General features: G+C 34.7%; 1 protein-coding gene across 2 annotated transcripts in view; it reads right to left on the bottom strand.

Annotated features, from left to right (window-relative positions):
• Window positions 1-1,267: 1,267 nt before the first annotated feature.
• Window positions 1,268-22,354, bottom strand: part of ARHGAP28 (Rho GTPase activating protein 28) — a 181,559-nt gene continuing 160,472 nt past the window's right edge. For both annotated transcript variants that reach the window (XM_039845787.1, XM_039845798.1), the window contains 4 exons: window positions 15,934-15,990; window positions 14,050-14,174; window positions 7,347-7,411; window positions 1,268-4,878 (listed from right to left, as the gene is read on the bottom strand). In XM_039845787.1, the coding sequence (XP_039701721.1) occupies window positions 4,784-4,878; window positions 7,347-7,411; window positions 14,050-14,174; window positions 15,934-15,990 (342 nt within the window). In that variant the 3' untranslated portion in view covers window positions 1,268-4,783. The remainder of the gene's footprint in view (window positions 4,879-7,346; window positions 7,412-14,049; window positions 14,175-15,933; window positions 15,991-22,354) is intronic.

The following is a 22,354-nucleotide window of genomic DNA, read 5'->3' as shown; positions in this document are numbered from 1 at the left end:
TTAACTTTCTGACCTATTTTGGATGAATTTTTGTGTATCCTGTGAGGGGGTCAATTTTTTGTTTTTCCATATGGATATCCAATTGCTCTAGTTCCATCTGTTGAGTTTCCTTTCTTCATAAGGTCACTTTGGCACCCGTGTTGAAAATCAGAGGACCATAGAAGTGGGCTGGCTCTATTTTGTTATGTGCTATATTTTGTTTCATTAATGTAGGTGTTGATCTTTATTCTGTATCATGTTGTCTTAATAGCTGCAGCCTTATAGTAAGTCTTGAAATCATTTATTCTAAATACATTTTTTTTTATAAGATTACTTTGGATATTCTAGATCTATTACACTTCCATATAAATTTTATAATTAGTTTTGTCAATTTCTACCTAAAAATCCTACTGGTATTATGACTGGGATCGCATTGAATTTGTAGATCTGTTTGTGGAGAACTGACATCTTGCCAATTCTCTTCCATCCATCTCTTCCTATCCAGAAATGTGTGTGTGTGTGTGTGTGTGTGTGTGTGTGTGTACACGTGAGTATATATGTATATAAACATATACACACATACACACACACACATTTATTTAGCTATTCTTTAATTTCTACTAAAAATATTTTCATAGTTTCTAACATATATATCTTACTTAAACTTTGTTAAAGGTATTCATAAGTATTTTATGTTTCTTGATGCTATAGTAGATGAAAGTTAAAATTTATTTTCCAATTGTTTGATAATAAAAATATAATTGATTTTTATATAATAATCTTATAAGCCATGACCTTTCTTGCTAAATTATCTTATTAGTTTTAATAACCATACCTTAGGCTTTTCTACATCAATAATATCATTTAAAATAGACTGTTTTATTCTTTTCTAACTTTATGTTTTGTCTTTATCTTGCCTTTTGCATGGATATATAGTAAAATGTTGACTTTTCTAAAAATTCATGAATATGTATTAAATTTTGTCAAGTGTCTATTCTATATCTATTGAAGAAAAGATTTTTTAAAGCGTGTATTAAAAACCTGTTCAGACAAAGCACTAACTCAAACAAATTTAGAAAACAGTTTTTGCTGATTCAATCTATCCCCTACCCACAACCATCCATCATGATTGTAGTGCCACGTGACTTCTGTACAAGACCACCATTTGGCTAGTAAGTGACAGAGACTGAGCTCAGAAACAAATCTGCTAACTTTAAAGCTCCTGTTCTTTCATCAGCACCATCCGTGGTGCCCTCAGAGTAGTTAAATATGAGAAATCTCATGACAATGCTTTTAATTTTTTTACTTTTATTTTAATGGATAAAATGCAACATACATATATTTAACAATGAAAACTGATGGGACAAAAGAACCATAACTTTTGAGATGGGAGACAACATAAAACATTGGCATTCCTTGTGACATTATATGATTTTACAACAGAATCACAGTTTTAGAAAATAACTGAAAAATGCCTGAAAGAAATTATTTTTAAACTAAGGTGTGTGTGTCTGTATGTATGTGTAAAACTGTTGAATATGCCTATCAGAAACTAAGAACTATTCAATCCCATAATATATATTTTTTTCAGGCATGTAATAATATAATTGTGGAAAACAGATGAAATATGCTTGACACAAAACAGAGACATATTTATCTCATCTTACTTTTTAGTCAAGTGCAATAGGGAAAAAGCGGTTGAAAAATGCCTGCAAGAGATGAATATTAATTCTTACCCTTGAAAACCTGTATCTCAACATGGTTAAATACACAAAACAATGACTAAAGGACACAAATTTTATCAGCGTATACCACAGATCACACAGAGTATCTTTGGCTTTAAAGCATTTGCTAAAAATATTTTACATCATTAAATGTATATTATTAAATGTACATTGAAAGCTAACTGAAGTGACAATAAGACTCAGGGACGGTTTGTAACAAAAATTGTTAAAGTCCATTAATTTTTTTCCAAGAAAGGCAAGTGAGGTAGTTTATACTGTGTATACATTGTAAAGAAATTAATACTCCAGTTTGTTCGAAGATCATTCACTAGAAGACTATATTCCCAAGTGAGCTGCTTAACAAAAGGATCCTCTTTTGCAGAATGATGGAAAAAATGCGTCAGTTGTAGGGTGTTTTTTTTTTTTAAATGAATACATGTTTCTAAAATGTTAATTTTCCTAATACCTTCTTGGACATTATTTCTCTAACTGTACATCAAGAACTCTTGGGATGAAATGGGTGGGAAGCTATTAAGAATAGAATTTAGAAGCCCAGTATCTGACTCTGCTTTTGTTTGCAAATATACTATTCATTTTTACAGATTATTGTAACTAATTTAAAATAATTTGATAAGGCAAAGATAGCTTTTTTTTTAATATTTAGGTGACAGGCATTTTTGAAATTTAATTGTAGGGGTCTGTTTATTCTTTTAGCATAAAATTAGTAAAAAGAACCTCTACTCCTCTTTACCCAATCAGTTAGTTTACCTTATGACTAAGAATAAAAGTTATCATTGAATAATGATATTGGTACTGAGAAGGCCTTCCATATTATACAGTTATTTGAAAGTTGTCACATATCCTTGAATACATTAAAGTGATTAAAGTTACTGACTCAGCTAAGTTTTGACATCTGAAAACACACAAAAGTAGATAAGAAATTCAGAAACTTATTGTTTTTACCTGTCAACTTTTAGCCATTTATTTAAAACTGATGATGAGTGAAATAAATCTCGAAACCTTTAGAACTTATATATAGGTTCTAATGGGTTTTCAGTCAAAAGTAGTGAAAATTCCCAAAAGAAAAATTAAATGAATAGGTCTGTGAATTTTCTATATAAACACACAGAATTTATTTTAAATGACAGGAAATACAATGAGATAAATCAATCATACTTTTCAAATGTACATAGAAGTGTAAGGTAGCTAATTTGAAGAATTTCTTCCATGTGTGTAAGCATAAATTATTGCCATCTTATGTCTTGTAACTTAGCAACTACATAAAGTGAAATGTTTGCTCCTGTTGTTTGAATTGCAAAAACAATAACAGCATTTTTTTAGACTCTTGAAATTATGTAAACTCACATCCCATCAATTAGCCAAATATTGAAAATCGATGAAATATAAGTATAAACCTACAGAAAATGTTTATTTTCTGATGGGTTTTCAGAAAAAGAAAATAAAAATCCTCAAATAAATAAAATGCATGGATATTCTGAGTTTTCTCTAAAAATATTAAAAAATCCTAATAGCCAGAAATAGAATTATCTACATGTTGAATATAAGTAATGTTTTTATAGACAAAAAGTCAATGCAGCATATGGAAATTTTCTTCTACATATGGGCTTAAATGATCTCATTATGTTGAGACTTTGTAGGAGATAAAATGTTTTCTGAATTTGTAAGCAACTTTGTCTATTGTTTGAACTGCGACAGTCATTTGAGTATTAAATCTCATTAAAACTGATATAAATTCATCGAAATCTAAATCTGTGGATTCTAACTCAAAGCACATGTGTGGGATAAATGAGACCTCTGTCTCATTTTTAGCTAACCCTAAAAGGTCTGTATCTGCACTCAAGATGAAAGGCAGAGCTGTCTGACCTCTGAGCACATTTTAGATTTGTCTCAATTAGAATTGTGGGTAACTGTGTTCTCACCAATTGCAGGTCTGGAAAATGGTTCCACAGGATCTTGACAGCAAGACAGTTTTCTGTTTACCAAATAAGCATCTGATTTTAAAGCCCAATGGTAATCCAAGTGCTTACCTACGTCTATGATTGATTAACAGAATGAAATCTGCTTTTACAGCATATAAAATCTGAATGTAACAGTATTTTTCAGTACTCTTGGATGAAGAGCAGTTGGATAAAGGCAGTTCTGTACTTTTTCAATTGGGGCTGCAGAAGTGACTCTCTACAGTTGTAAAATATAAAAAATGCTATGTTTGATCGGGAAAGGAAATCAGTGCCTGGCACACGGAAAGCTATTCATTGAGTACCATAATCATGAGAAAAATAGAGGTTCTGTGACTTCTGACTACAGGTTATGAAAGCCTAAGAACACCCTTTGTCAAATTAAGCTTCACTAAGGAGACCTGTGCTCATAAAGAAAGAAGCTTTGAAAATATCAATTTTCAATAGTCCAGAAAAAGGAAAAGTTCATTTGCACCAGAATGCCGATAGTCACAATGCAGTATAACATACATACTGATACAGTGTTCTTTAAACAGAAGTTCCTCCTCCTCCAGTTCAGGAGCAAGTCAGAGCATAAATACTGTACGTGTAGCTTTAGATACTGATTCCTTTTGGAAAGTAGGTGTGAATCATTTTGCAGAGCAGAAATTACTGATATTTCTGGCATTCTTGCTAGAAAAGGTCAATATATGTGTATAACATAAGTATAAAAGTCTTTTTCCACACCTTGTTTGGTAGTATTTGCTACATAAAGAAGTGTTTCTTATCCCCAGGTATAGAACCAAGTTTATTTCTGCTGTGAGTCTCAATACTAGAAATGATTAGAGTTCCTATTCTAGATTGGCCTTTCTTCAGGAAAGATCACAACCTCTTTCTTTCTTCACTCTTGTCAAGGAACCACCATGAGAAAGCTTCAGCTCAGACAGTTAATCAGCTCCTCTTTTAGTGTTCATGTTGACAATGCTGAGAGATACCACTTAGGCCAAGAAATGCCAAGAGGGTTATAGGAACAAAAATGTCAAAAGCAGTCTTTTTTTCCCTCCCTACTTAATGTAGAATTTTCTTGGCATATAATATGAAATAGCTGCCGTCTTGGAGGATATTTCAAAAGCTTGATTGGGGTTTAATCACCCATTCTGCTTGAGGATTTACATGATATACATCCAATATATAAGCATCTGGATCCAAGCAATGCTGTCCTAAAAGAAAGAGAAAATTAGAGAATGTTTCTAAGAGTGAACACTTTTGTGTGTGAGTGTGCATGTATGTGTGTGTAAGGTTCATATAAGGCATATATAGCTCTCTAAGCCAAAAGTAAGTATAGTAAGTGCTCTCATTATTTATAGAGTTGAGTACTTTAGTTATGGAATACTTCCATATCTTTACTGATCACTTGACAAGCAATTAACAAATATATATAGAGATAGAAATTTAGATGGTGAAGATCATAGTGCACTTACACAAATCTAGATGGTACAGACTACTAGTATGAATGTGTACTATACTTTTATGTGACTGGCAGCACAGTAGGTCTGTTTACACCAGCATCACCACAAACACATGAGTAATGTTTTGCACTATGACATCACAACGGTTATGCTGTCACCGGGGTGACAGGAATTCTTCCGCTCCATTATAATTTTATGGAGCCACCATCAAACATGCAGTCCATTGTTGACCAAAGCATGACTGCAGATACATTTTAAAGTTTCTTAATGAAGCCTGCCTGCCTTCCTTCCCTCCTTCCTTCCTTCGTTTCTTTCTGACTGTTAAGTACTTCAAATAAGTCCCATGTGAAATTGTGGAAAAAACAGGCATACCAACAATAGGCAAATTGTTCCCTAAACTCACTACATCCACTAGGAAAATAAAGCAAGAACTTGTATAAACTGATAATTTATATTATAATATATGTCCACTAATGGTTTTACCGATATTAACTTGACCAAGACTAGAGAAGATTAAAGGCAAGTTCATTTTAGTTTCTTTATATTGGACACAATGCCCATAGGCAGAAGATGTGGAAATAACACAAAGATATCATTCCGTGTGGCAAATACACTTGAAAAATCTGTATATACAGTGTGTTTGAAATGTATATTAAATGTATATTAAAAATGTATATTAATGCTTGCTTGATTCATTCATTTAACAAATATTTATTGAGAGTTATACAGTTATACCTCACAGGAACTATTCTAGGGGCTGGGGCTACAGCAATGCATCCGACAGTCAAAAATACTTGCCTTCAGGGTGCTTACATTCTGAAAGTGATAAAGGCAACTAGCAAATAAATGAGTGTGATGTAAAGCAAGTCTGATGGTGACAAGAACTTCAGAGAATAAAGCAGGGAAGGAGCACAGAGAGGCTATGATCCAGAAAAGTCTCATTTGAGAAAGTGATCTAGCAGCAAAGACCTGAATGGGGCAAGGGAGTGAGAAATGAACAATCTAAAGGAGAACATTCTGGGCAAAAGTCAAACAAATGTGAAGGTCCCAAGGCAGAATGTGCCTGGTGACTGAATATACAAGGTTGGTGTCTGAGGGAGAGTCTGGATATAAATGTGAGAGGCATCTGCATACAGGTATATTCAAAGCAATGAGATGAATTGAGTTCACCAAGGAAGTTAAGTGTAGATAGCGAAGAGTCTGAAGAACTGAGCCCTACAACTCTTCAATCTTAAGAGGCTGAGAAGATGAGAAGTAACAGGCAAAGGAGACTCAAGGTGTAGCCCGTGAAGTGGGAGGAAAGCCAGAAGCTTAGGTTGTCCATGATACCAGGTGAAGGAAGTGTTTTTCAAAGAAGGGAAAGATCAACTTAGGCAGTTATAAAAAGAGACTGAACTGTTGGATTTCACAACATAAGATTTCTCTGGTGACCTAGACAAGAGAGCAGTTTTGATGAAGAGCTGAAGGGTAAAGCTTGACTGGAGTGGTTTCAAGAGAGAACAAAAGAAAGAAACTAGAGGGTAGACAACTGATTCAAGGAGTTTTTGCTGTAAAGCAGAACAGAAATGGGAGTTGACTTGAAGGGAGTCAAGAGAGAATTTTGTAAAGATGAGAGAAATTACCAAAATTATGCAGATGGAAATGAAGCAGTTGGAGGGGGAAGCTGATGATATGAGAGAAAATGGGGGAATGACTGCATCAATGTCTTAACTAGTCAGGAGGGGACAGGAAGTGAGGCATGAGTGGAGGTGCTGCTCTTAAACAGGAAAACATTTTTCATTTGGACTGTGAGCAGAGCAAGCAGAAGATAAGCACACTTGGAAGCAAGTTGAGGGAATTTTCTTTTGATTCCTCCTCACTGACCAGCTTCAGGGAAATAGGAAGAATGAACTTGAGTTGAGAGTGAAAATGGAAAGTTAAACAAAAAGGGTGTCACAATTCTGAAAGTTCCATGATGTTCTTTCTTTGTTCTGCATTAACCTCCAAAAATTCTGGGTCACATTTAAAAGACCCAAAAGTCTATTCCATATCAACTAAAATTTTGAAAATATTTTAGGAAAGTCGTACTGTTCTTATATGGTATTTAAAAACCCCAGAAACTTACTGATTTTGAATTTATATCTAAGAAACTTGTAAAATATACTTTTACAATAACAGCATCGTATCTCTTTTAGAGTAATCAGAGAATTGAGGAGTAAAAACTTTTAAAGAATCCTTACCTATATTTCCTCCAATTTCATATAACCTTTGGTTCTGAATTTTAATGCATTCCGATGAACCATGACTGAAAAAAGGAGAAAGCAATGTGATTTTAACCTCTTTCATAATCTCAGGTAAATCTGTAGATTAAATAAACATGGCACCAAACAATTCATTCTGCCTTGAGTGAAATACACTCCACAAATCATTATTATGACTAAAGTTGTGATAAAAAACATTTTTTGTATATTTGACATAGACAAGCATCTGAGAATAGGACTATTTCACACCAAGATGCTCTGGTGCTCCACAGCAGCCCAGAGCCCATTCTATCCACAGCTGTCAATTCCATTTGAGAAAGGTTACTGACGTATCAAGGTTGGCCAAGGAGGAGCTGGTTGTCTAATATTGCCTTTTCACTGGTCACACTACTCTTAGTTCAAAAGAAGTCGGGTTTCATTTCCGTTTTTGCCAAAAATTGAATGGGATTCTCTCCTCAGCCCATGTCACATTTCTAAGCTTGCCTAATGCTTTTTTACCCATCTAACATTGATTTGGTTGCATGTCTCTGTCCTACAATAAAAGCAAGTCAGAGAAAATAATCGCCCAATTTAATTTTTCTACCCCAGACTAGAATGCTGGAGTAGAAGAGTCTGGAAAGGCTATTGCTGATCTCTATCCCACTTCAAGAATGACTTTCAGTTGGTTACTTCAAAAAGAATTGTCCTCACTACTCTCTAATGTGAGGAAGGGTATGTGCCTTCTTGTTCAATTAAATTTTTGAGATAACTGTAAATTTGCACATAGTTGTTAGAATATACAGATAGATCCTGTGTACCCTTTACCCAGTTTCCTCTAATAGTAAAATCTTGAAAGACTCTAGTGCAGTATCATGACCAGAATGCTGGTAATGATTCAGTCAAGATACAGAACATTTCCATCAACACAAGATCCCCAGTTTCCCTTTTATAGCCACAGCCACCCCCTTCTCCCTGTCCCTATCCCTTTCTCTACCACCATCTTTTACCCTCTAGTCCATCTTTCTATAAATTTGGCATTTCAAAATGTTATGTAAATGGAACTATTTTATACTGGATTTTTTTTTCAATCAGCATAAATCCCTGGAGATTCACCCAAGTTATTGCATTTTTATTGCTGAATAGTATACCATGGTATGGATGTACCATAGTTTCTTTAGTCATTACCTGTTGAAGAACATCTGGGTTTTTTTTCCCAGTTTTTGATTATTATAAATAAAGCTACTATAAACATGTATGTACAGCTTTTTGTGTGAACATAGTCTTAATTTCTTTGGGATAAATGCCCAGGAGTATGAATGCTGGGTTCGCATGGAATTGCATATTTAGTTTTATAAGAAACTGTCAAACTTGAGTTCTGGTCAGATAGTGGAGTAAATGTTGTGCTTGCCTCGTCTTAAAGCCACATCAAAAATACAACTAAACTACAGAATAGCCATCCATTGGGAGTTGCTCTATGTCTAGATGAACAGAAGTCCTACAGTTGGGGACACACAGAAGAGGCCACCTCATGACTGGTAGGAGGGGCAGAAATGTGAGACAGGCTGGTCCCATACCTGCCTGTGGTGGTTGAAAATCAGGAGAAATATCTCAGTTGTGGAGGTTCCCCAGAAAAGCAGGGGTCCCAGACCCACATTAGGCTTCCCAGCCCAGTGATCCAGTGCTGAGAAGAGAAGTTCCCACATATTCTAGCTGTGAAAATCAGTGGAGGGTGTGGCTGAGTGAGAGGGACGGTTTCCTCTTAAAGGGCCCGTGCGTGGACTTAGTTGGTGATAGACTCGCTCATACTGGGCTCCAGCTCTTGGGCAGCAGTTCAAAAGATGCCAGGGAGGAATGGGAAGGAATTGAATTGTCTGGCTTCAGGGTGAGGGCTAGAGGGGGGAGCTTTCTCCTGGATAGAAATGCTGGCAGAGGGCATTGCTCCTTTAGTGAGCTCTCTCCCACCAGGCTTGCAGACTCAGGCGGGTACCATATCTGAGTCTCCGTCAACCCGGCTAACACTAGTTGCCTTGCCATGTCCCTGAGACCCCGCCCCTCCCCACTTGTGGGACCACCCAAGCCACTTCCAGTGTATCTTCCACACAAACCATCTGTCCTGGCTCATGCTGTGGACTTACCTAAAATCTCTCAAAGGTTCACAGAACCTAAACAAGCAGCACCTGGCCTAGGTATGCCCCATACCTCTTGCTGACCAACCCCAAGACTGGCGCTAGTGGCAGCCAGCCTCTGTTTGCGGCCTGGCATCTTGTGGAACTTCCAAGCCCAGCATGGGTGGCAGCCACCTGCGGAATGCTTGGTGGCTCATGCCAGGTGGCGCCAAGAAAGGCATGGCCTGCAGCTGAGCTTGGCCTGCAGCACCTGCAGCAGGGCCACTCCCTGGAGGCCCTGGCCTGCATACCTGGTAGCCAGCTTCGGTCTGAGCTGCAATACCACCCAGGGTCACATCTGAGGACAACACACTCAAAGGGCAAACAAGGCAGGCACCAGAGCCCCTCTAAAGTGAATCCTGCTCTATAGGGTCAGCCCCTGCACAAGAGTTCCTCCACTGGTCACAGCCAGTCCTCACAACATATTAGTTTCAGGGTCAATCCCTCCCACTGATAAGCAAACAGCAAGGCTCAGCTACAACAGGAGGGCACACACAACTCATATAAGGACATACCTAGAACACCTGGCTCAGGTGACCACAGAAGACTGTGCCACTGGGACCCCATAGCATAACTACTACATAAGGCCACTCTACTAAGACCAGGAGACATAGTAGCCCTACCTAATACATAGAAACAAGCACATGAAGGCAGACAAAATGGGAAGACAAATATGTTCTAAATGACAGAACAGAACAAAGCTCCAGAAAAAGAAATAAACAAAATGGAGATAAGCAATCTACCAGATACAGAATTCAAAATACTTGTTATAAGGATGCTCAGTGAACTCAGAGGAAGAGTACATGAACTCAGTGAGAAATTTAACACGGAGATAGAGAACATAAAAGTAGAAATAGAAAACATAAAAAAGAACCAGTAAGAAATGAAGAATACAATAAATGAAATGAAGAATATCTTAGGAGGAATTAACAATAGATTATATGAAGCAGAGGACTGAATCAGTGATTTAGAAGATAAGGTAGCAGAAAACACCAAATCAGAATAGCAACAAGAAAAAGAATCCAAAAAAGTGAGGTTAGTTTAAGGGGCCTTTAGGACAATATCAAGTGTATCAATATATGCCTAAAAAGGGTACCAGAAGGAGAAGAGAGAGAGCAAGGAACTGAAAACCTTATTCAAACATTATTTGAAGAAATAATGACTAAAAACTTCCCTAACCTGGCGAAGGAGATAGATAGACATACAAGCCCAGAAAGCACAGAGAGTCCCAAACAAGATGAACCTAAAGAGGCCCACGTCAAGACACAAAATTAAAATGCCAAAGATTAAAGATTTTCTCTTAAAAGCAGCAAGAGAAAAGAAGTTAACTACATACAAGGAAGTTCCCATAAGACTGTCAGCTGATTTCTCAACAGAAACTTTGCAGGCCAGAAGAGATTGGTAGGAAATATTCAAAGTGATGAAAAGTAAGGACCTATAACCAAGATTACTCTATCCAGCAAAGCTATCATTTAGAATCAAAGGGACAGATAAAGAGTTTCTCAGAAAATAAAAAGCTAAAGGAATTCATCATCAAGCCAGTATTACAGGAAACTGTCGGAGGGGACTTCTTTAAGAAGAAGAAACAAGAAAAAAGATTTAAAATATGAAAAATAAAATGGCAATAACTACATATCTAGCAACAATTACTTTAAATGTAAATGGAGTAAATGCTGCAATCAAAAGATAGGGAAGCTGAATGGATAAGAAAACAAGACCCTTACATATGCTGCCTACAAGAGATTCACTTCAGATTAAAAGACACACACAGACTGAAAGTTAAAGGGATGAAAAAAGATGTTTCATGAAAATGGAAACAGATAAAAACAAACAAACAAACAAAAAACGTAGGGTAGCAATACTTATACCAGACAAAACAGACTTTAAAACAAAGGCTATAACAAGAGACAAAGTAGAACCCTGTTATCTCAATTTTGGATTTTTATCTGAAGAAACCCAAAACACTGCTTTGAAGAGATATGTGAATCTATATGTTCATTGCAGCATGATTTACAGTAGCCAAGATATGAAGGCATCCTGGGTGTCTATCAAAGAATGAATGGATAAAGAAGAGGTAGTATATATATAATGGAATATCACTCAGTCATAAAAAAGAATGAAATCTTGCCATCTGCAACAACATGGACCTAGAGGGTATTGTGCTGAGTGGAGTAAATCAGGCAGAGAAAGATAAATGTCATGTGTGGAATCTAGAGAACAAGATAAACAATAGAAACAAACTTATAGATATGGAGAGCATTTTGATGGTAGTAAGATTAGAGGTGGGGGAATGAGTGAAGTGGGGAGGGGATTAAGAAGTATAAATTGGCAGTTACAAAGTAGTCTTGGGTATGTAGAGTATAGCATGGAGAACATTGCCAGTGGTATTGTAATAATAATAACATACAGTGGTAATGTATGGTGTCAGATGGGTACTGGATTTATCAGGGTTTTGGTTATTAATCACTTCGTAAGTTATATAAATGTTTAATCACTGTGTTATACACCTTAAACTAATATAATATTGTATATCAACTATAATTGAAAAAAATGTAAAAATTAAAAAAAAAGAAACTGTCAAACTGTTTTACAGTGACTTATACCATTTTTACATTCCCATCAGCTTCTCCACATCTTTGCCAGTATTTGGTGTTATCACTATTTTTTATTTTAGCCATTCTCATAGGTATTTGATGATTAAAGATACTGAACACTTTTTTATGTGCATATTAATCATGTGTATATCAATCTTTGGTGAAATGTTTGTTCGTGTCATTTGCCCATTTTCAAATTAGATTTTTTTTTAATGTTGAGTTTTGAGTATTCTTTACATATTCTAGATACTAGTCCTTTGCTGGATATGTGGTTTGCAAATATTTTCTTCAAGTCTTTAGCTTGTCTTTTAATCCTTTTCACAGGGCCTTTCAGTGTATAAATTTTTAATTTGGATAAAGTCTAATTTATAAATTTTTATCTCTGATGGATCATATTTTTGATGTTAAGTCTAAGAACTCTTCATTAACCTTATATCACAAAGGTTTTGTCCTATGTAATTTTCTAAAAGTTTTATAGTTTTATGTTTTATATTTAATTCTGTGATCCATTTGGGTTAATGGTTGTATAAGATGTGAGGTTTAGACTGAGTTATTTATTTTATTTTTTTTTTTGGCTCCTGGACGTCCAAAATTTTCTTTCTACAAAGGTCTACATGAGAGTACAGAGACAACTTTGTAACACATGTAACACATTAGAAATCTATTAGATGCCCAAATCCCTCGAATGGAATTTGAAGTCTATTACCAGGTAGTGGTAACTATTTACAGTATTTTTAGGAGTTAGGGCCAGCTGCAGAGATGAATAAGTGTTTGGGGCTCCTTTTGGTCTCTGTCTACTCTGCTTTTCTAAGAAAGTTTTATATATATAAACCACAATAAGAGATCACCTCACACTTGTTAGAATGGCTATTATAAAAAAGACAAGAAATAACAAGTGTTAGCAATGCTGTGGAGAAAAGAGAACCCTTGTGTACTGTTGATGGGAATATAAATTGGTGCAGTCACAATGTAAAACAGTTATAGAGATGCCGCGAAAAATTTAAAATAGAGCTACCATATGATTCAGCAATTCTACTTCTGGTTATTTATCCAAAGGAAACGCAAACACTTACTCAAAAGGATATATATACTCCCATGTTTATTTCAGCATTATTTACAATACCCAAGATATGGAAACAACCAAAGTGCCCATTGATGGATGAACGGATAAAGAAAATGTGATTAAAAAATATATATGTATATTACTCAGCCATCAAAAATGACATCTTGCCATTTGCAACAACATGAATGAATGCCGAGGGCATTATGCTAAGTGAAATAAGTCGTACAGAGAAAGCCAAATACCATATGATCTCATTTATATATGGAATCTAAGAAACCAAAAAACCATAAAATGACAACAAAAAACCAAAAAACCAGTCTCAGAGATACATAGAAAAGATTGGCGGTTTCCAGAGAAGAAGGGGTAAGGTTGAGCGAAATGGGTGAAGAAGGTCAAAAAGTAGAAACTTCCACTTATAATATAAATAAGTCATGTAGGTGTAATGTACGGCATGGTGACTATAGTTAATAATACTGTATTGCATATTTGAAAGTTGCTAAGAGAGTAAATCTTAAAATTTTGTAACTATGTATGGTGATGAATGTTGACTATACTTATTGTGGTGATCATTTTGCAAAATATATGAATATTAAATCATTATGTTGTATACCAGAAAAGAATACAATGTTATATGTCAATTATACCTCAATAAAAAATAATAATTTCACTTCTAGAAATTCCTTTAAAAAAAACTTCTGTTACAGACAATTCTTTGGTCTATTAACTTCTTTTTCCATTTTTGACTCTTCACCTACTGATAAATTCCCCAAAGTAACAGGTTCTAATTTCTCAAAAATACAAAATTTGTAATTCCTGGAAAGTAACTCATCTGATAAAAGTTCACAGTGTTTGTACAGAGTCCTTTATTCACTTTTACTCACCTGTTCTCATATTGAAATTTTGCAAGTATGTCTTTGGCTTTGGTTTGACTATTGAGTTGAATGGCCATGGACACCTTCGAGAGAAGCGGAGCATGGACCCTTATGACTCCCTCCGGCACATCAGACTGCCAATGAGGAAAAATTCAGTACATTTGGTCAAACTAGGATGAACATCAAATCAGTCAAAAATTGCACTTAAAAGACACAAAAACCAGTGGCACTCTGGTTTAGGAAAACATGTTAACACAACCAGCATTTAATCAGTATAAAACACTGCTTTGTTTTTAACAGGAGATTTTATGAAACTTAACTTGGGATTTTACTGTTGCTACATACTAGTTCTTACTATAATGCCTTAAAATCATGAGAAAGGTAAAACTGGGTTATGGCAAAAATCTAATGTTTCTATTACTGCATTTCCTTGAACAATGTCCTAAATAAATCTACTTTAAGCAGAATTCTTATTTCAATATATTTTAAGATCAACCTTCAGAAAAATTTAAGGATCAATGAGAAAATATGACTTTTTCAAATATCCCTTTTCTTTAGTCAGCCCAAACTGGATTCCAGATGGGCACTTGAAACTAGATCCCTCAAGGTGTGCTGATAACACTGTGAAAAGCAGAGCACAGACTGCTATTGGTAAAGAGAGTCTCTGTTTTCACATGACCTGATTGGCTTGGGGACTTTGGAGAGCTCATCTAAATAAAATATTCAAAGAATTTTGCTGTATAATAAATAGAAATTTCTGTTTTATAGATTTGGAAATTTCCTTTGTTTCAAAATTTTGAGTGTTTTAAAGATTAATTATCTAGAAATGAACAGAAATAAATTTGTATTTGTTTTAAGTTCTGGCTACTTCTCAGGTAATCATTTTAAATCTGTATATTCTCAAAGGATGGTATTGTTAATGTAGGTTTATGTAATTGATTCAGTATATACCCTAGAAGGAATATGTTAAGTGTTGAATTTTATCACCCACAAAGATAAGTTGAAAACCTAACCCCCCAATACTTAAGAATATGACCTTATTTGGAAATAGGGTCATTGCAGATATGCAGCTACCAAAGGGTAAGGTCATATCAGAGCAGGGTAGGCCCACGATCCAATATGACTAGTGTCCTTATAAGAGGAGAAGAGACAGAGGCACACACACCAGTGAATGCCATTTAAAGATGAAGGCAGAGATTGGAATAATGCACCTATAGGCTAAAGGACATCAAGGATTGCTAGGAATGATGTCAAGAACAAATCCTTCTCTCGCATCCCTCAGAAGTAACCAATCAACACCTGATTTTGGACTGTTAGCCTCCAGAACTATGAGAGAGTAAATTTCTATTGTTTTAAGCCATCAAGTTTATAGTACTTTGTTATGGCAGCACTAGGAAACTAATACAAAATATTTTAAAATAAGGTTGGTTCTTATAGTGGTATTTTACTATTACCAGCAAGAACCAGGAGAGCATGGCAGAGAATGTATAAAAGGGATTTAGACTTGGGAGTGGACAGAGTGTCCCTGGTTCACTGCAGCCAAAATTGTACTCCTAAAACACTTTCTTGGTCATCTCATGTCCCTCTCCTTTCTCCTGCCCAGAGCCTCTGTAAGATAAATTTCACACTCCTGACATTATTGGACCTATGTTAATAATAATTACATTTTCTTTATAATTTCCAACAGTATTCGCACTTGTGTACAGATGTTTAACCACACATTTTGACTCATTAGTTGACTTCCTATGCCATTCCTTTATGTGCCACACTGAATATGTCGAGTTTGAAGGATATAGCTTGACCAAAATTATACATGGATATGGTGGATGTAGCCAAAGAAAATTATTTAGGAAGTTAATAATTAGGGAGGAAAGAAATTATTTGTTTTCTTACCATTCTTCTTGAAGAGGGTGATTTTTGTAGCACCTTTGCTGTCTTGGGGCTTGTAACCTAAATAAAACACATTTAGTTTTTAGGATTTTATGTTGGGAAAAAAAGTACATGCTGCTGATAGAAGTATGAACTGGTATAATGCTTATGGAAAACATTTAAACATATTTACCAAGTTATAAAATGTATATGGTACATTTTATACTATATACATTTCCACGTCTATAAATTTAACCTACAAATATAATTCATTTGTGAAAAATGATGTCTAACAAATTTACTCATTGATGCATAAATCTTAATAGCAAAAGACTGGACACAATCTAACTGTTCAACAATTGGGATAACTTAAATAAATTATTATGTATCTATGGACTATCATGCAAAAGAAGCAGATAAGAATGGCTTGTGGACCCATGCAGAATAATTACAATGATTTCATAAATCAGTAAAGCAAGATGCAGGACAATGTTTTATACGTGTTACCATTCATGTAAAAGAGAGGAAAAAACATATACTCATATTTGCTTGTATGTGCATAACACCTCTCTGGAAGTATATACACTTGCATGTTCCTGTGCACACATACCATGTCACTGGTGACATTATTTGTCTCTGGGAGGGAAAATCAGAGGTGGCCAATTTTTATTCTTTAGTCTTTCCTACCTCACTACTTGTTACGGTTAATGAACTGTCTACTTCAATCAAAGTTAGGAATTAAAAACATGGTATAGTACAATAAAACTGAATAAAGACTATTTCCTCATCTTTAAGTGTTTGTTTACATGACATAACTTTAAATTCTACTTTGGTTCTATTTACAATTAAAACGGTAAAATAACTAGTATTCATATAGCATTGTACAGTTCACAAAGTGCTTTAAACACACATTATATGAATTGATGCTAATGATAATTCTGTGAATTAGATAACATTACTTTTCCCCTTAATTTATAATAAAGTTGAGGTTCTGAGAAAGACTTTAATTTGCTCAGGCTCATACGGTTAGTAGTTGGCAAAGCATGACCTGACCTCAGTTTCAGCCTCACATATATCATGTTTTGCCATTAAAATTTTCCAGAGCAAAATTGGCAGAGTAAGGACTCCAAAAGGCTGACCCCCTACAAAAGCAATGAATAAACTAGCAAAAACTGTCAGTATCAACTTTTCAGGATTTGGGATGCTAAATCAAAGGTTGCAACCATGGAAGTGCTTAAGTAAGAAAAACAGCTGAATCTTGTTAAGAAAAGAAAGCTTTGTGGCATTTTAACTTACATTTTTCCCATCTCTACTCCTAGCTCAGTGATAGCTTTGAAAATAACAGCCTGCATTTCTGGTACAGATACTGGAGGGAGCAAAGGAGACATCACTCACAAAGAATTCAAATTATTTGTTCTGACCTGTCTGGTGGCTCCCTGGAAGACTGCCTCAAAAGGCTTGCCTTTAGCTTGCCTAACTTGGAACTTAATGCTAAAATGGTGTATTGTTGAAAACATATATAGGCAAATATTTAGTCACTGCTGCCTGATTAGTGGAAAAGAGTTGGAGAAAACAGTAGACTAACTAAAAAGCTTTGGAAGCAAGCCTACAGATTGATATCTTTTGAGGAATAAAGGCTTTGAAAAACTCCCACACACTTCTAAGAATCTGGAAGGCCACATGCATGTTCAGGGCTGTGCACATATTCAGGAAAGATCTGAAAAGAATATAAGCTCTCACCTCTGGCTGACCTTCAGACTCTATCCAAGCAGGAAGCGAAGGTGCTCCCTGGCTAAATGTTGAAGATGTGCCCCAACAAATACACAAAACTTATCTGCAAAGACTTGGAGTTTTTTTGGTCCCCGGGGTTTAAGCAAATCTCTGTTCAAGCAATTGCTAACCACTAAGCTAATGGAACAATGCCTTCAGTAGCCACGCAAAACAAAGAATACAGACTTTACAAAGTTAGTTCAGCAGAAAAGTCACTAAACTAGTAAACAACAGCTACAATAGCAACAATAACAAACCCTGGGGAGAAGGAAAAATTGTATTTCCAAATTTGCCATATTCAAAATGTTCATTCTTTAGTAAAAAATTTATGAATCAGGCAAAAAATGGCAAATAAATATGGCCTATACAAAGGAAAAAAATTAGTTTCAATAGTTTCTGAAGAAACTCCTTAAAAAAACTTAGACATTGAACTTATTAGAAAAAGCCTTCAAATCTGCCATTTTAAATATGTTTATAGAATTAATGGAACCCTTATATACAGAACTAGAAAAACCATGAAAATGATATCTCATCAAATAGAGAATATCAATAAAGATATAAAACCTATAAAAATAAATCAAATAGAAATTCTGGAGCTGAAAAGTCCGACTGAAATGAAAAACCCACTAGAGGGGCTCAATAGCAGATTTAAGGAGATAGGAGGAAAAATTAGCAAATATGAAGATAGGTCCATTGAGCTTATCCAGTCTGACAGGAAGAAAAAAAATGAAGAAAAAGAAACAATCTAAGACAAACTATGGGACATCAAGTGCACCTACATATATATATATTTAGAGTAATATTGGCTGAAAGTTCCTCAAATTTGCTAAAAGACATTTATTTACCTATCCAAAACAAACTCCAATCAGGATAGACTCAAAGAAATCCACACTGAAATACATCAAAATCAAACTATTGAAAGACAAAGAAAATCTTGAAAGCAGCAAGAGAAAAGCAATTCATCACACACAAGCGAGCCTCGATACGATTAACAGTTGATTTCAACTGAGCCCATGGAAGCCAGAAGACAATGGGATGACATATTTAAAGCACTAAAAGGAAAAACTGTCAACCAAAATTCTACCTGGCAAAAACGATCCTTGAAAATGGAGAAATTAAGGCATTCCGAGATAAAAGCTGAGAGAGTTTATTGCTAGCAGACTTTCCTTACAAGAAATGCTAAAGAGGGTACTTCAGGCTGAAATGAAAGAACACTATACGATAACTCCACATGAAGAAATAAAGAATTCTAGTAAAGGTAACTACATAGGTAAATATAAATATTTTTATTTATAACTTCACTTTTTCCCAATCTAATTTAAAAGACAAGTGCATAAAACAATAATTATAAGTCTATATTGATGGGCACACAATTTATAAAGATATAATTTGTGTCAACAATATAAAGCAGGGAAAAAGGTATACAGGTAGAAAGTTTTTATATACTATTAAATTTAATAGTGGTATTAATATAAGTGGTATTAATATAAAGTAGATTTTTTTTTTTTTATAAATTAAGATGTTACTTGTAATACCCAAGGTAACCATTAAGAACATATATTGCAAAAGAAAGAAAAAAAGAATTAAACTTAAAAATACCTATCTTATACAAATGAAGGCATTAAGGAGAAATTGGGGAACACAACCATATAAGACATATAGCAAAAAAAAAAGAATTGAAGGAAGAATTAGACAGTTCTACAACAGCTGAAGACTCCAACATCTTACTTTTAATAATGGATAAATAAACTAGACAGAAGATCAGGAAGAATACAGAAGACTTGAACAACACTATTAACCAAGAAGACCTAACGGATCTCTATAGAACATTCCACTCAACAATAGCAACCATTCTTAAGTACACATAAAAATTTGTCCAGGACGGACAATATTAGACCTCAAAACAAATCTCAATGAAGTTTATAATACCAAAATAATACAAAGTATCTTCTCTAATCACAATGGGGTGAAGTTACAAATCAGTAATAGAAAATTTGGAAAATTCGTAAATATGTAGAGATTAAACAACATACTCCTAAGTAACCAGCGGATATAAAGGGAAATTAGAAAATACTTTGAGGGGAACAAAAATGAAACACAACATACCCAAACTTACAGAATGGAGCAAAAGTAATGTTCAAGGAAAAATTTATAGATGTAAATGCCTACAATTAAAAAAGAAAGATATCAAATTGATAATCTAACCTTTTACCTTAAGCAACTAAAAAATGGCAGACTAAATTCAAAACAAGCATAAAGAAGGAAATAATAAAGGTCAGCGTTTTAGCCAATTGACATATGAAGGATGCTCAAGGTCACTAATTATCAGAGAAATGCAAATTAAAACTACAATGAGATATCACCTCACACCTGTCAGAATGGCTATTATTAATAAATCAAAGACCAATAAGTATTGACGAGGATGTGGAGAAAAGGGAACCCTCATACACTGTTGGTGGGATTGCAAATAGCTATAGCCACTATGGAAACAGTCTAGATGTTCTCAAAAAATTACAAATGGATATACCTTTTGACCCAGCAATTACACTTCTGGGTATGTATTCAACGAAAACTAAAACAATAATTTGTAAAGATCAATGCACCCCTATGTTCATGGCAGCACAATAGCCAAGATATGGAAGCAATCTAAACGCCTATCAACAGATGGCTGGATAAAGAAGTTATGGTTCATATATACAATGGAATATTACTCAGCCATTAAAAAAAAAAAACGAAATCTTATCATTCACAACAACATGGATGGACCTAGAGGTTATTATGCTGAGTGAAATAAGTCAGACAGAGAAAGATAAACACCACATGATTTCACTTATATGTGGAATCTAAGGAACAAAAAGAACAAGCTAATCAAAAACAGACTCGTAAAGACAGTGGACTACTTGAAACTAGTTAAAAAAAAGAGAGTCACAAATATAGAGGACAATCTGGCTATGGGGGGTTGGGAGGCTGGGAGAGGGGTGAAGGTTTGAAGTACAAATCAGTAGTTGACAGACGGTCACGAGAATGGGGAGCATGGCATAGAGAATGCAGTTAGCATTTATGTAATGCCTAGGTGTAGAGCCAGAGGAGATAAAGAGCAATCAGGAGGATTGTTTTATAAACTATATAAGTGTCTAACCAATGTACTGTATATTTGAAACTAAAAATAAAATTAAATTTAAAAAAAGATTAGAGTTATAATAAGAACTAGAGAATAGAAAAACAAGAGAGAAAATTAATGAAACAAAAGTTGGTTCTTCAAAAATATCAACAAAATTGATAAACCTTTAGCTAGCTGACCAAGACAACAGAGAGAAAATTCAAATCATTAATTAGGAATATAATTAGGGACATTACTACCAACCTTACAGAAATGAAAAGGAATATAAAAGAATACTATGAGCAATTTATATGCCAACAAATTAGATAACCTAGATGAAATAGACAAAATCCAAAAAACACAAACTATCAATACTGACTCAAGAACAGAAAATCTGAATAGAGTATAAAGAGATTGAAGCAGTAATCAAAAATATTCCTATAAGTAAAAGTCCAGGGCTAGATGATTTCACTAGTGAATTCTACCACACATTTAAAGAATTAATGTCAATCTTCCAAAAAAAAATTAAAAAGGAGAGAATACTTCTTAACTCATTCTGTAAAGCCAGTATTATCTAGATTCCAAAGCCAAAGACATGACAAGAAATGAAAACTATATCCCAATATCCCTTATAAATATTGATTAAAAAATCCTCAACAAAATACTAGTAACCTGTCCAGCAGCATAATAAAAGGATTATACACCTTGGTCAAGTAAGATTTTCCCCAAGAATGCAGGGTTAGTTCAACCTATAAAAACCAATCAAGGTAACGCCATGTTAACAGAATGAAGAAAAAAACAATTATCATCTCAATAGATGGAGAAAAAGAATTTGACATAAATCAATACCCTTTCATGATAAAAAAACAAAACAAAACAAAACAAAAAAAGCACCCAAGAAACTAATGGTATACAGGAATCTTCTCAAACTATAATAGGAATCTATGAAGAACTCACACATATCACATTTAATGGTGAATGACAGAAACCTTTCCTTTTATGATCAGGAAGAAGACAAGGATCTCTGTTCTTATCTTCCTACTTAATATCCTACTGGAAGTTCTAGCCAGGGTGATTAAGCAAGAAAAATAAATAAAAGGCAGACTGGAAAGGAAGAAAGAAAATTATTTCTATTCACAGAAAACATGATCTTAGTAATGCAAGACTTATACACTGAAAAGTATAAAACATTGACAGAAATTATAGAAAACCTAAATAAATGGAAAGATAACTCATTTTCACGGACTGGAAAAGTTAATATTATTAGGATGCCAATAGTTCCCAAATTAATCTACATTGCACTGCGATCACTATAAAAATTCCAAGCATCTTGAGTGATGTCAAAAGCATGGTGGAGTGACAAATGTCTTCGATCTTCCCCCTTGAAATAACAATAAACTAAATATCTAAAACTCAAATAACACTTAACCTGCACGCAAGCGTGTCTGAGTGAGTGATCTGCTCATAAGAACTTCCAGAGTTCAGAACTATGGGAGTCTGGGAGGTAGACTGGGAGGAACAAAGAAGCTGTCTCTTGCAGCCCAGGCTTCCTGTAGGAGGGGGAGGAGAGAAACT

The sequence above is a fragment of the Pteropus medius genome, unplaced genomic scaffold, assembly GCF_902729225.1.
Source record: "Pteropus medius unplaced genomic scaffold, Ma_sr-lr_union100, whole genome shotgun sequence".
Lineage (NCBI taxonomy): Eukaryota > Metazoa > Chordata > Mammalia > Chiroptera > Pteropodidae > Pteropus > Pteropus medius.
This window is presented reverse-complemented; position numbering and strand designations above follow the sequence as displayed.